Below are 14,022 nucleotides of genomic sequence, written 5' to 3'. Positions count from 1 at the left end.
CTGTGCTAATCCCTGGTAGGATCGACACTAGGGATTAGTGCATATCCCTCTGTAGGCAATTTGACACAATCAAGAACACCAGTGTTTCTAGTGAAATTTTAGATCATCCCAGAAAAATAGCAATTTATATCATCTTATTTCTGTGTTTAGGTTTATTAAAAAAAAAAAAAAAAGTGTACCTGGAGAGTCTGTATAGGATAAAATAAGTGTTTTTCTTCTATGTTCATTCATTCACACAATATTTGGATATACTGCTCAGAATGTGGTAGTACATCAGTGACATTCCACATTATGAGTAAGCTTGTTATATTGACTGTGTAACATTAAAAGAGATACATTTCCTATAGTAACACTTTTTCTGAATCCCTGTATTCTCAGGAACACAGGTGCACACCAATGTAGACTATGCTTGTGATGGAATGTGTCTTCCAAATATTTTTAATCTGGTGTATAAAGGATAATTCATTTTCAGAAGGTATCTGAATGTTTTTTGCTAATTAGTGTAGGAAGAGTCTACTTCTGTATGGGAGAAGAGGGAGCTAAATACTACCAGGTAATTGAACTCTAAGTCTATGTAGGCTTTAAAGGCCAGATCAAAAATGTAGTCACTACTTAGCATGATTGCACTTAATTTTGAGATGCCTGACAGCAGAAGTGGACTTGATAAACCCTAGTTAAGTATTGAAGTTCCCAAAGTACAGAAGCAAGAGGAAAAGATGCCTAGGAGTATGATTTTTCATAACCAGAATGCTAAACAAGATAAGTCAAACAACAGGGCAGCGCTAAAGAAAGAAACATACCTGAAATCTCACCCGTCTCCTGCTTCCCTCTAACAAAAGCACATCTGTGAGGCTAGGAGCTGTAGTCCAAGACTGTGGCCTGAATTTAGAGTCAGAAATGATTTTATTGGGTACCAAAAACTGATTCCCTAGAATCATTTTGACTCATTAGGATAAGAAGTTGACCTCACCTTTTATGTAATGGCCAAGTTGTAAGTAGTAGGCTGATGCAGGACATAAGAGTTTTAGGGCCTTTAGTCTGCCAAGAGTTCAAATACACATGCTAGGCCTAATTATCAGGTGTGTCAAAATAGAGTCACTCCTTTCTGTTAAAGCTCTGCAGAAAAGAATAAAAGAATCATACAGTCAGAAAGAGAGAGTAAGCAAAAAGAGACTGCAAAATTCTGCGGTCTGGTGAACGGGGAGCAGCTTCTCTGTGCTAGAACTCAAATTTTCATTCAGATTAATATCAGTTTAAGGACCTCTTGCAGTATTGTTTAAGGTTACCTCTACTAATGATGTATCATTTCCTAGTGAAGTAGGATTGCCATAATATATCATTGGTATTGGAATATTTATTTTAACTTCTGTCAAAAAGACAAAATGGCGTTGGCTGTGAAGTATCACTTATGTCTGTAATTTGAATTATTTGTATTTCTGAATAACATTATAAGATATTTTTATGTGAAGGATGTCTGTTGTGTGTCTAATTTTGTCTTGTAATAGCTTTATGAATGTTTGGGATCACAGAATAAATTGGGACACCATTTATATCCTTTACTAAAGTTTTCTTTCCTAGTATATTTTTATGCTAGGTCAATTGCTCAAAAGAAAAATCCATCCTGGACGGTTAATTATGAAAACGCCTCTTGCTCCTTGGAGTTTGGGAGAGTATTCTGGGGAATATCACTGCATTCTTATTCCGTTGTTATGCTTTCCCAGAGGCGTTCACTATTTGTCACTGTCAGAGGGAGGATAATGTGATTAATGTCCCTTAGATTGGAATGGCTGTACCAAGAGCTATCGAAACTAAAGAATAGGGAATTCTGGTTTAATTCACCACAGATTTAACATAGTAAAGATTTGCAAGCAACCAAAGCCTTTTAAAAAGTTTTAAAAAGTGTCTGATAGTCATCACTGTCCTGTTTTTTTAATAGATATCATTACTCAGTCCATGTGCATGTCCTCTTGCATGGGAAGATTCCCATATAATATATTTCTATTGAAAATCCTTCAGATGTTCTGCATCCACTCCCAGGTGCATTTCAAAACCAAGCATATCGCAAAATTGCTTCTGAATATTTTTTGTCTCGAAAGGGTTTTTGTATGTGTGAAAGGATGCGTACAAAAAACAATCAATTTTAGATCCTTGCATATTTGTAATGGATAGGGAACTAGCAAACTAGTCCTCTACTGACCCAGAAGTGAAGAATTTTTTTGGACCTGATACAGAAAGTAAATAAACCTAAACTGAGCTCATGGCGGGGAAGAGGAAGCTGTAGAAATAGAGATTCCTTTATCTGAATTTGAATGACCTCACAATTGCCACCTTAAAAATTGGCATTGAAAGAGAAATTAAGAGATTTCGTACAAATATGTTGAATAAGTTTTGGTTGAATAGGTGGAATGCAACCAGACAGTTCTGCTAACCAGTCTAGTCACTTCTGATATGAATGTAAATAGCACGAATTCCAGAGTTTTTATAATCTCTTCCGCTAAAATTCTTTCAGGATTCTTTTGTGAAGGTCAGAAGATGTCCTATGACATTCTTCTAATCTGTAATTGCAAAATTATTGTTTTAATTACATAAGTTTCCCTTTATAAAGGGAACTTGAATGTATTTCTACCACTCATTTGTAAATACAGCTTTTTATAAAAAGTCTGTTTTATAATCTCCTTTTCCTCTCTCAACTTGTGTGATTCAGGGGAGGGGAAAAGCCATGTATCAGAATGAAAAATTACACCAATGGACTTAGTTTTAGTAGTGTCTTCTCTCTCTCTATTCACCCTGTTTGTAGAAAAAATGAAATAAATTATAGGATAGTTTAAATGCTAAAGAAGGCTTACACATCTGACTTATTCAAGTTTATCCTCTGTAATTTCAAGTTACTATTCTAATGCTAGGATTTGGCAGTTGGATTTTTTTACGGTTTTAGAAAAGGAGGAGTTCCTTGGAAAAAACTCTCTGTGAATCAGTTTCTGCACATTGGCATGTACATTAGTACAAGGCATTAACCTTGAGGTTAAAAAGCATGAAATTTCTGGAGATTCATTCTTCACGAGCAAGAATATCATTATTATTAGTTGTATTTCTGTGTATCTGAGCCCTAGGATAGACTAGAACAACGTTATGGAAAGAAATGCTCTCCCTTTTCCACTTAGAGGTAAATTTTTTTCCTCCCAAAGCTGAGCTGGTTAACTCGTCTCTTTTAGGAGATTAAAGAGCCAATTAGCAACATATCAAGGTTTACAAAATCCTGTTTTGATTGCAAATAAAAATAAAACTATTAATTTTGTAATGAAAATAAACAGATTTAACCAAGAAAGAAATGCCTAGAGAAACAATTACATGGCCCAGTGATGAGGGTTAGAGTATTAGTATTTGGGTTAGCAATGATCTGTGTAGATTGGCTTTATCAACAAAACATACATTACATATGCATTTCCCAAGGAGGAGAAAGAAGGGGGTTTAGACACAAACTGAGATGAAAAGGAGGGGCCATGTTGAACAGGACTTTAGAGGACTCGTATAGGATTATTTAATTCTGTTGAATGCAGTAACTATAATGGCTAAAGGTGTGATAAAATGTTACTTTCACAATTTTAAAAAGGTTCAGGCACATTTAGATTATTTGGAAGAACTAATCCAGAGTCTGAGGTACATGGTAAAAAAGCCAGTATCATGCAAGGTGGAAAATTGTTAATCCATACTCCTGAATTTAGAAACTATTCCTTCTAGGTAAAGATAGGAGGTAAAGGCTTATCTTGGGTTCACTATCCTTTGATTTATCCAGTTTATCTGGTTGAAACCTTTGTGGCTTATGATAGGATTTTTTGGATCTCCAGGGAATGTGGCTTTTACCTGGGTTTACTAAAAACTGGAATCCAAGTGAAAATCTAGGAGAAATTTTGAATCTGGGTTGCAAATGTTGTTCCAAACTTAAGTCGTGAGATTGAAAAAGTGGAATTGGAGATTAAAGAACTAGAATGGCCCAAATGCAACCTAAAAATTACCTTCTGACTATTTATATGAACATTCGGTTCAGCAGACTGAGAAAAATTATAAAAGTTTTTCCAAGAATGGAGTACAGTTGTCATTGTCTCTGCATCATGCTTATCCTAAAATGTATCTGAAGATATTTGAACTCTGTAGTCCATGAAGGATCATGAATGTAAAATCTGATCGAGATGGATTTGAATTTTATTGGGATTAACAACCACGATTTAGTGGTTTCCTTTATAAAGAAATAATGCATCAGTTATTCTTAGAGCTTTGCCTCACAGAGTAAAATTGGAACAAATCAGAAGAGATTCAGTGAAACGGATTATTTTCCTTGGGAAAAGAAAAATCTGTTAGTAAGTTGATAACACTATTTTCTTTGTTTTGGGGAATATTTTCCCTTCTAGGCGAAGTAAAAATTAATTTTGCTTGACCTATAAGTGAAAAGATTGATAACTAGTGTCTCTCTTACTGCAGCCACATTGCTTGAAAGTTCTTAAAGGGAAATCAAAACAGAGAATGTGTACCAGCTAATGAGACTAATGAAAGTGCCAATTCATAGTACAAATATTAGGAAATAATCTGTACATACCCATATGTTCTGATGATTAATAATGGCTTTCTGCTAGTCAGAATAAAGGAGCATGCATCATACGTGACTGAGAAAAGCCATCCAACGAATTTGTAGAATGGATGCCCAAGTATTTTCAGTCAACATAAATTGAATTAAATAATCAGGAAAAAAAGAGTAGCTATGTATCAGTAGTGCTCAGTACCCCCTATGTTTTGGCTAGCTGAGGTAACTGAACATATTTTTGTGAGTGAGCTTCTGCATCTGTCTTCAATAGTGAGTTGAATCTGTTTTATCTATATCCTCTTTTAGAGAAGTTAGATCTGCTAAACCTTTCTTTGAATAATTCAGGTGTTTTATTTGCCAACTCTTTAAATACTTGATATGCTTCAGAATTTTTTGGGTCTGCTTCTGCTTTCTTTCTCTGTTTTGTGTTAGGAATTAGTCCTAAGAGTTATATTCTCATGCCATCGCATGTGTGTAATCCCCATGTAAATGAGTGGGAGCTCTCTGCATAAATAATGGAGTCACATAGCCTATGGAGTTGTGAATAATCCCCTTATTATAAAATGTATTTGTTTGTAAAAAGAAGTAAACAAACCAGAAATTCTTTCTGAGTAATTCACTGACACATAACTTTCAGCCAAAGTTGTATAAGTAATTCTTTTCTCTTTCTTACCTGCTGCTGAAAAGAGGTTCCAGGTAATGCTTTTTTTTTTTTTTTTTTTTGCTAACTAGTCCATGTTTTACTGTCATCTCTCATTACCCTTAAAAAGCCATCTGTCATGTTGGTGTCATTTTGGGTGTTATACAATACACCTATTACTCTTCAGAATATCAGAATATTGCTGTACTACCCAGAATAAATGTAAAAAAAAAAAAAAAAAAAAAAGTCCTCCTTGCTTTTGTAATTCATTCTCTACTTGGCACCTTTTGGAAAGGGTGGTGAAGTCACTCTGTGCTGAAGGCTAGTGCAAAATCAATTGCCTAAGTCGTATGCGGTTCCCCCAAAGTATAAGGTGTAGCTATGGTGACTCTCACAGGCAAAGAACTTTTTCTTTGGTGCCAACAGCTGTAATTTGCTCTATGAAATCACGCTCAAAATAACTTTTTAATTTTTAAAACAGAAACAAGAGTCTTAATTGGCATTGTCATAAGTTACCATGGAACTCAAAGAATCAATGTCAGTTTATATGAAACCCAAAGCAGAACAATTCAAAAGACCATCCTTTGTTCTGCTAGTAACTTTAGAAACTGCATATCAAAAATAAATAGAGGGAGAAAGATACGATAATATCATACAAGGCAACATTGGTAACAGTATCAGTAATATTGAAACTATGTCTAAAAGCATAAAGGGAGGGTTTCTTTTTCCAGTAAACTACTTCAAAATGTTTCTATTCCTTTTTTTTTAAATCTGCTAACAAGGAATATTAAAATACAAATACTAATTCTATTTGCAAGCTGAAAATAAAGTGCCCATTCTAAGGTACTTGTTTCCCCTGTGACAGATGGCTTGAAATTCCTCCTACATTTTCAGAACAACCCCATCCACATGTCCACTGACCTCAAAATGTTATTCATGCCTCTGCCACCCGTCTTCTGCCCACAGTTTTTGAGAGCGCAGCCAATATGATGCATGCAGATATATGACCATTATGTATTGTATGTGCAATACATCATCTTCCTACACATTAAATTTAAGAAATAGCAAATGAAAAAGATCTTCAGATTTTGTACCTTTAAAGAAGCCCTTGGAAAATGTAGTTTGCTGTCCTTTGATATTCCTGCTTGTTAATGCCCCAGTTGTCACCCTGACAGTTAATTGGGAAAAAATATATAAATTCTTGTAGTTTGCATTCTAATTCCACTGCTCTGAATCAATATAGAGTTAGTCTTTCTTAGATGGGTGTTTGCATAAACTGTTTAGATGACTTGTGAGACATAACTGAGCATAAATTGTCAAGTCAACTTTTCTTGACTCAATGTACATTCAATTTTCCTACAATTTTTTTGGTATGATAATATGCAATACAAATATCCCAACCCAAATGTTTGGCTAAGGATGGATATCTGCCTATATCTACATCTGTCTGTCTGTACAGCCTTTAAATATAGATGATCTTTTCAAGCAGTTGTATAATGTGAGGTTGTTTTACCTCTTCTCCCATCCTGTCACAAGAGATTAGCAGACAGCAAATGTTATAAAAATGCCACATTCTAAATGCAAGCAGCAGAGAATTCTTCCAATCTAGTCTTGATAACATAAACCTCTGCCAGAACCATGTCCTTTCTGTTTTCATTGCTTTCTTTACTGAGAAAAATGAAACATAAGAAACTTCAGTTATGCTCTCCTGCTCTGTTTAATTTTTCTGCTTTTTTCTCTAACTCACTTTATCTTTCAGAGACTTAAATGAAAAAAGGGAGAAAGGAAAGGGGAAAAAAAGGAAGGGGAAAGCACTTGAGTGCTGTGTTAAATGTGATGGTGATGAGTGGAAGAAGGGCTCCTTATGCTGTGGTTTGTCAATTCCTAGAGCAGTAGTTGCCCATCATCAATCAGAAACTCCAAATAGGAAATATTAGGAAGCCTGCTGGACCAAGAGGTGGAAGGGGCACAGTTTTGCTCCTTCTTTGCCTTCCCCCATGTGTGAAACAGGGCTGAGACCAGTCATGCCCACAGCCTTGGCATCCTACCTTCCTGCTCAGCAGCATTTTCACTCGCTTGTACTCCGGAGCTGTTTGGATGATCTGTGGTCATCAAGTTTCCGACTGCTGTCAAGCTTGGTTTTAGCGGGTATTTCTTTTTCAGGGAAAGACCTGTTGAACCCCCTGTTCATTTTCTTTTCCTCAAACACGTGTCATTGCAGGGATTTCCTCTGCTGTTCTAGCTGCATCCTTTTCATCTTCTTGAATCTCTCCTGACCCATGTAGTCCTCCCCATCTCTGATTTTGATATCCCTTTGTCTGCAACACCAGTCAAACAGCACTGGTCTCTGACTACTGATAAATGTACGCAATTCCTCCTAAAAATAATATTTCTGGGAATGCCTATTTTCTTAGAAGCTCTAAATCGAGAGAGGCGTAAAAATATTCTTATGGATAGATGAAGTCAGGAACTGTCCTTAGGGAATAGGACCCAATTCCCTAGAGTTTAGACTTCTTGCTTTGGATCAGTTTTTCTTGGTGGTACATGTGGTAGATCCTGTTTTGATCTGAAATCTTCATTTGCTCTTGTGCTACTTTGCATAGGTTTAGAGAAAGGCATTAATTACTGATATGCTTCTTGGTTTGCTCTTCAAAATACCAGAGAAATTTATGCAAGACCTAGAATCTGACATCCTGTTCTATGTGCTAGCTGCAATGTAATCTCAAGGAAGCCACCAAGAAAGAACAATTTATTTGCTGTCTGAAAAGCAGCAGAAATTATGCTTTTCTCTCAGCTAGGAAGGCTTTCTGGAAGTGTAAGAAGAGTGTGACACTTGCTTCTTATTCTACTTTTCTTTCTTCAAGAATGTTTGGGGTTTTGTCAGCTTGTGTTTGCATAGGCTGGTAATCATATTCTCAGTTTCTCAGTTTATGTTTGGCGAGAGAAGCCGTTGTTTTTTGGGTATTGATACTTCTTGGCTGAGTAAGGTGGCATTGCAGTTATCCTTTTAGTCCTTGATATGTCATTGACAGCTGGATTTCTTTCCTCCCGAAGCCTTTCCGATTGCACAGTTCTACTATTAGGGAAAGCATGGCAGTCTCTCATTCCTGGGTTACTCCCTACTATATATTTGTTTTTGTAGCTGCTGAACGGGATGGGAGAAGAGGTAACATGTCAGTGGAAAACTAGTGAACACTGATGCTGTTTATCAAATGTTCCTCATTTTTCTTCCTGTTTCTGGGGGAAACTAATGGTTAGAACCAACAGAATCATTGGTACATGATCTTTCAGAGTTCGCTGCTTTGACATTGTTCCTGTTTACCATTTTAAAAGGAGAAAGGTACATGTTGTCTGGTGATATAGACTGCTGTATTGGTTTGATTTGAAAAAGGATATAAACTCAACATTAGTATAAGTGGTTTTAAGGAACTTTTTGCATATATGAGCTTGCTCCTAGTCAACTAATAAATGAGCAGGAGTTGTAGAGGTATCAAAATACCTCTATATAATAGAGGAAATAAGGAACTTTATTTCAAAATAATAACTTGTAAGTAGGAAAAAAATAGTTAGCAATTCTTAATATCATTAACTCATTACACAAATAAGATGTTAGATATTTTTTGATGAATACAATTCTTAGCCATAAAATAACGGAATATGTATAATCATGAGTATATATAATTCATTTAACTTTCTAATTCTGTCCGTTCTTCAAAGACTATTAATTACACGTGTATAGAACTGGTTATTATTTATATTTATTTATTTATTATTTATATTTAACTTCAGAAATTGCAAGCACTAGAATCTGTTCAGTATTAACCAGTACTTCTCAGATACACATGTAAGCCCCCTCCCCAAATAAAGGGCCTTGATTGGCCCTTGATTGGGCGGTCAAGCACCCTGTGAGTCAGTGCTAGGGAGAGGCCTATATAAGAGCCAGGCCTAGAGCGCAGCTCCCAGAGGCAGCGAACAGAGGCAGCAGTTTGCGCAGCAGTTTGCGCAGCAGTTTGCGCAGCAGTTTGCGCAGCAGTTTGCGCAGCAGTTTGCGCAGCAGTTTGCGCAGCAGTTTGCGCAGCAGTTTGCGCAGCAGTTTGCGCAGCAGTTTGCGCAGCAGTTTGCGCAGCAGTTTGCGCAGCAGTTCGCGCAGAAGGGACCTTCATTTCTGTTCCCTGTGGTGTACACTTCCTCAAGTATGGTCGTGACACGCCGCACAGCGCGTTCCCCAGTGACTGTTGGAGTTGCTGCGTCAGAGGCTTGGACCCAGACTGACCCTCTGACAGTAGATGCGGCTCTACAGGTCTCAGGCTGTAGGGAGTGCTTGGGGCCTCTCCGGGAGGCCTGGGCTGGCAGCCAGCTCTCCTGCAGGAGGTGTGCTGCTGTTGATGAGTTGTGTCGTCAGGTAAGGGAGTTACGGGAGGAGGTCAGTAGGCTGCGCAGCATCCGAGAAGCAGAGCAGGAGATAGACAGGGTATTCTCGGAGACTGTACAGCTCCAGGAGTCCCAACCCCCTGCAGCAGTGGAGTTGCCAGAGGGCTCTGTGCCGTGTGAAACGGTACATCATAACATCACAGAAGAAGGCTGGAAACTGGTCACTGCTCGTGGGAGGAGAAAGGCTCCTACTCCTCCTGAAGACCTGAAGCTGAAGAACAGGTTTAGTGCCCTCCAGGATGAGGAGGAGATGGGCATGGCTGCCAGGGAAGTAACCGGGACAACAGACCCTGTGCCCTGCCGGAACACCCGGAAAAAGCGGCGGGTGATTGTTGTGGGGGACTCCCTGCTACAGGGGACGGAGGCATCTATCTGCAGACCTGACCTCTTGTCTAGAGAGGTTTGTGGCCTGCCGGGGGCTCGTGTGAGAGATGTCATGCAAAGACTGCCAAGGCTTGTCCACGCTTCGGACTATTACCCACTGCTGCTCTTCCATGTGGGCGCTAATGACACCAAGGGCAAACTGGAGACCATCAAGCAGGATTTCAGAGCTCTGGGGATGGTGGTCAAGGGTCTGGGAGCCCAGGTCATCTTCTCCTCAATCCTGCCAGTGAGGGGGATGGATGAGAGGAGGAGGAGACGGACTTTCCAGGTTAACGACTGGCTGCGCCGCTGGTGTTGGCAACAGGGTTTTGGTTTCTACGACCATGGGACCCTGTTTGAAGATCGACAACTGATGGCGAGAGATGGGATCCACCTCACGAGGCGGGGCACACAGGTCTTTGCCAACAGGTTGGCCAACCTGGTAAGGAGGGCTTTAAACTAGGAAAGATGGGGGAAGGGGAGAGTTATAGTGACAGGGTAGTTGGCAAAAGACTGCTCAAGTCAGGATGCCTCCAACAGGTGAATGCAGCCAGGGAAGTGCGCATGGGATGTGGCTATGGAGGACCCTCTTTTAGCCCTCCTGGGAAACCTGCATGCTCGATCACCTCCCTGAAATGCCTGTACACCAATGCACGCAGCTTGGGGAACAAACAGGAAGAACTAGAGATATCTGTGCGGTCGCAGGGCCATGATCTCATTGCCATTACGGAGACATGGTGGGATAGCTCGCATGACTGGAGTGCTGTCATGGATGGCTACGTGCTTTTTAGGAAAGACAGGCCAGGAAAGCGAGGTGGTGGAGTTGCTCTTTATGTGAGAGAGCAACTGGAATGTATTGAGCTGTGCCTAGGGGTGGATGAAGAGCGAGTCAAGAGCTTATGGGTAAGGATCAAAGGGCAGGCTAATAGAGGTGACACTGTTGTGGGTGTTTACTACAGGCCACCTGATCAGGATGAGGAAGTCGATGAGGCCTTCTACAGACAGCTGGAAGTAGCCTCACGATCCCAGGCCCTGGTTCTCATGGGGGACTTCAACCACCCCGATATCTGCTGGAAAGACAACACAGCTAGGTACAAACAGTCCTGGAGATTCCTGCAGAGCATTGGTGACAACTTCTTGACCCAGGTGGTGGAGGAGCCAACAAGGAGAGGTGTGCTGCTGGACCTCGTACTAACAAACAAAGAAGGACTGGTGGAAGATGTGAAGGTTGGGGGCTGCCTTGGCTGCAGTGACCATGAGATGGTGGAGTTCAGGATCCTGCGAGGAGGCAGCAGGGCACCAAGTAGGATCGCAACCCTGGACTTCAGGAGAGCAAACTTTGTGCTCTTCAGGGACCTACTTGGAGGAATCCCATGGGTGAGGGCCCTGGAAGGAAGGAGTGTTCAAGAGAGTTGGTTAATATTCAAACATCACTTCCTCCAGGCTCAAGAGCGGTGCATCCCTATGAGTAGGAAGTCAAGCAAAGGAGGTAGGAGACCTGCATGGATGAGCAAGGAGCTCCTGGCAAAACTCAACCAGAAGAAGGAAGTATACAGAAAGTGGAAAGGGGGACAGGCCACTTGGGATGAATATAGGAATGTTGTCAGAGTATGCAGGGATGCGACGAGGAAGGCTAAGGCCCGTTTGGAATTAAATCTGGCTAGAGATGTCAAGGACAACAAGAAGGGCTTCTTCAAATACATCAGCAGCAAGAGGAAGACTAGGGAAAATGTGGGCCCTTTGCTGAATGGGGTGGGTGCCCTGGTGACGAAGGATGCGGAGAAGGCAGAATTACTGAATGCCTTCTTTGCTTCAGTCTTTACTGCTCAGGCCAGCCCTCAGGAACCCCAGACCCTGGAGGCAAGAGAGAAAGTCTGGAGAGAGGAAGACTTTCCCTTGGTGGAGGAGGAGTGGGTTAGAGATCATTTAAGCAAACTTGACACCCACAAATCCATGGGCCCTGATGGGATGCACCCACGAGTGCTGAGGGAGCTGGCGGACATTATTGCTAAGCCACTCTCCATCATCTTTGAAAGGTCATGGAGAACAGGAGAGGTGCCCGAGGACTGGAAGAAAGCCAATGTCACCCCAGTCTTTAAAAAGGGCAAGAAGGAGGACCCAGGGAACTACAGGCCAGTCAGCCTCACCTCCATCCCTGGAAAGGTGATGGAGCAGCTCATCCTGGAAGCCATCTCCACGCATGTGGAGGAAAAGAAGGTGATCAGGAGTAGTCAGCATGGCTTCACCAAGGGGAAATCATGCCTAACCAATCTGATAGCCTTCTGTGATGGAATGACTGGCTGGGTAGATGAGGGGAGAGCAGTGGATGTTGTCTACCTTGACTTCAGCAAGGCTTTTGACACTGTCTCCCATAGCATCCTCATAGACAAGCTCAGGAAGTGTGGGTTAGATGAGTGGACAGTGAGGTGGATTGAGAACTGGCTGAATGGCAGAGCTCAGAGAGTTGTGCTCAGTGGCACAGAGTCTAGTTGGAGGCCTGTAGCTAGCGGTGTCCCCCAGGGGTCAGTCCTGGGTCCAGTCTTGTTCAACTTCTTCATCAATGACCTGGATGAAGGCACAGAGTGCACCCTCAGCAAGTTTGCTGACGATACAAAACTGGGAGGAGTGGCCGATACGCCAGAGGGCTGTGCTGCCATTCAAAGAGACTTGGACAGGCTGGAGAGGTGGGCAGAGAGGAACCTCATGAAATTCAACAAAGGGAAGTGCAGGGTCCTGCACCTGGGGAGGAATAACCCCATGCAGCAGTACAGGTTGGGGGTTGACCTGCTGGAAAGCAGCTCTGCTGAGAAGGACCTGGGAGTGCTGGTGGACACCAAGTTAAGTATGAGGCAGCAATGTGCCCTTGTGGCCAAGAAGGCCAATGGTATCCTGGGCTGCATCAGAAAGAGTGTTGCCAGCAGGTCGAGGGAGGTGATTCTCCCCCTCTACTCAGCCCTGGTGAGGCCACATCTAGAGTACTGCGTCCAGTTCTGGGCTCCCCAGTACAAGAGGGATGTGGCACTACTGGAGCAAGTCCAGTGAAGGGCCACAAAGATGATTAGGGGACTGGAGCATCTCTCTTATGAGGAAAGGCTGCGAGAGCTGGGCCTGTTTAGCTTGGAGAAGAGAAGGCTGAGAGGAGATCTTATCAACGTGTACAAGTATCTGAAGGGAGGGTGTCGAGAGGATGGGGCCAGACTCTTTTCAGTGGTGACGAGCGACAGGACGCGAGGCAACAGGCACAAACTGAAACACAGACACTTCCATCTTAACATGAGGAAAAACTTTTTCACTGTGAGGGTGACAGAGCACTGGAACAGGTTGCCCCGAGAGGTGGTGGAGTCTCCTTCTCTGGAGATATTCAAAATGCGCCTGGATGCAATCCTGTGCAATGTGCTCTAGGTGACCCTGCTTGAGCAGGGGGGTTGGACTAGATGATCTCCAGAGGTCCCTTCCAACCTCAGTGATTCTGTGATTCTGTGATTCAAGCAGGTCAGTGCGACCATTTCCAGAAAGATATTGAAAAGAAATGTTGTTCTTTGTAAAAGATGAGGGAATTTTAAAGTAAACTTACATTAAACATTTGCTCAAGCCATCCATTTTTTTCCCCCATCTAATTTTACTTGGACTTGGGCTGTATTAGTATCTCTCCCTCTCCCTCTCCTCCTTTACTTGAATGAATAAGGGCAAATTTTTATTCTTACATCACTTAAGTGCTTTTGAAAAGCCCATTCCCCATAGAGAATCCATGCCTTTGGATTTTTGTTCATGCATTTCAGTGGTTTTATTTGATTGGATTTGATTCGATTAGCACACAGCACTAAGAAGGTTACTATGCCAATAGGAGACACCTATTACCTCTGGAAGATCTTGATCAGTTTTTTTGTAACTGAAATTGCTCATCTACCATAATGCTGTAGAACAAACATGATCAAAGTTTTTTCCTCTGCAAATCTGAAGATGACCCCTCCATATATACCTAATGGGATAAACATATTGTGACCTATTGGGA

General features: G+C 41.4%; 1 protein-coding gene across 1 annotated transcript in view; it reads left to right on the top strand.

Annotated features, from left to right (window-relative positions):
- Positions 1-14,022, top strand: part of EML5 (EMAP like 5) — a 128,206-nt gene that overhangs the window by 88,679 nt on the left and 25,505 nt on the right. The window contains exon 29 of the mRNA XM_067295610.1: positions 5,264-5,272. Within this exon, the coding sequence (XP_067151711.1) occupies positions 5,264-5,272 (9 nt within the window). The remainder of the gene's footprint in view (positions 1-5,263; positions 5,273-14,022) is intronic.

Source organism: Apteryx mantelli, chromosome 4 (assembly GCF_036417845.1).
Source record: "Apteryx mantelli isolate bAptMan1 chromosome 4, bAptMan1.hap1, whole genome shotgun sequence".
Classification (NCBI taxonomy): Eukaryota; Metazoa; Chordata; class Aves; order Apterygiformes; family Apterygidae; genus Apteryx; species Apteryx mantelli.
This window is presented reverse-complemented; position numbering and strand designations above follow the sequence as displayed.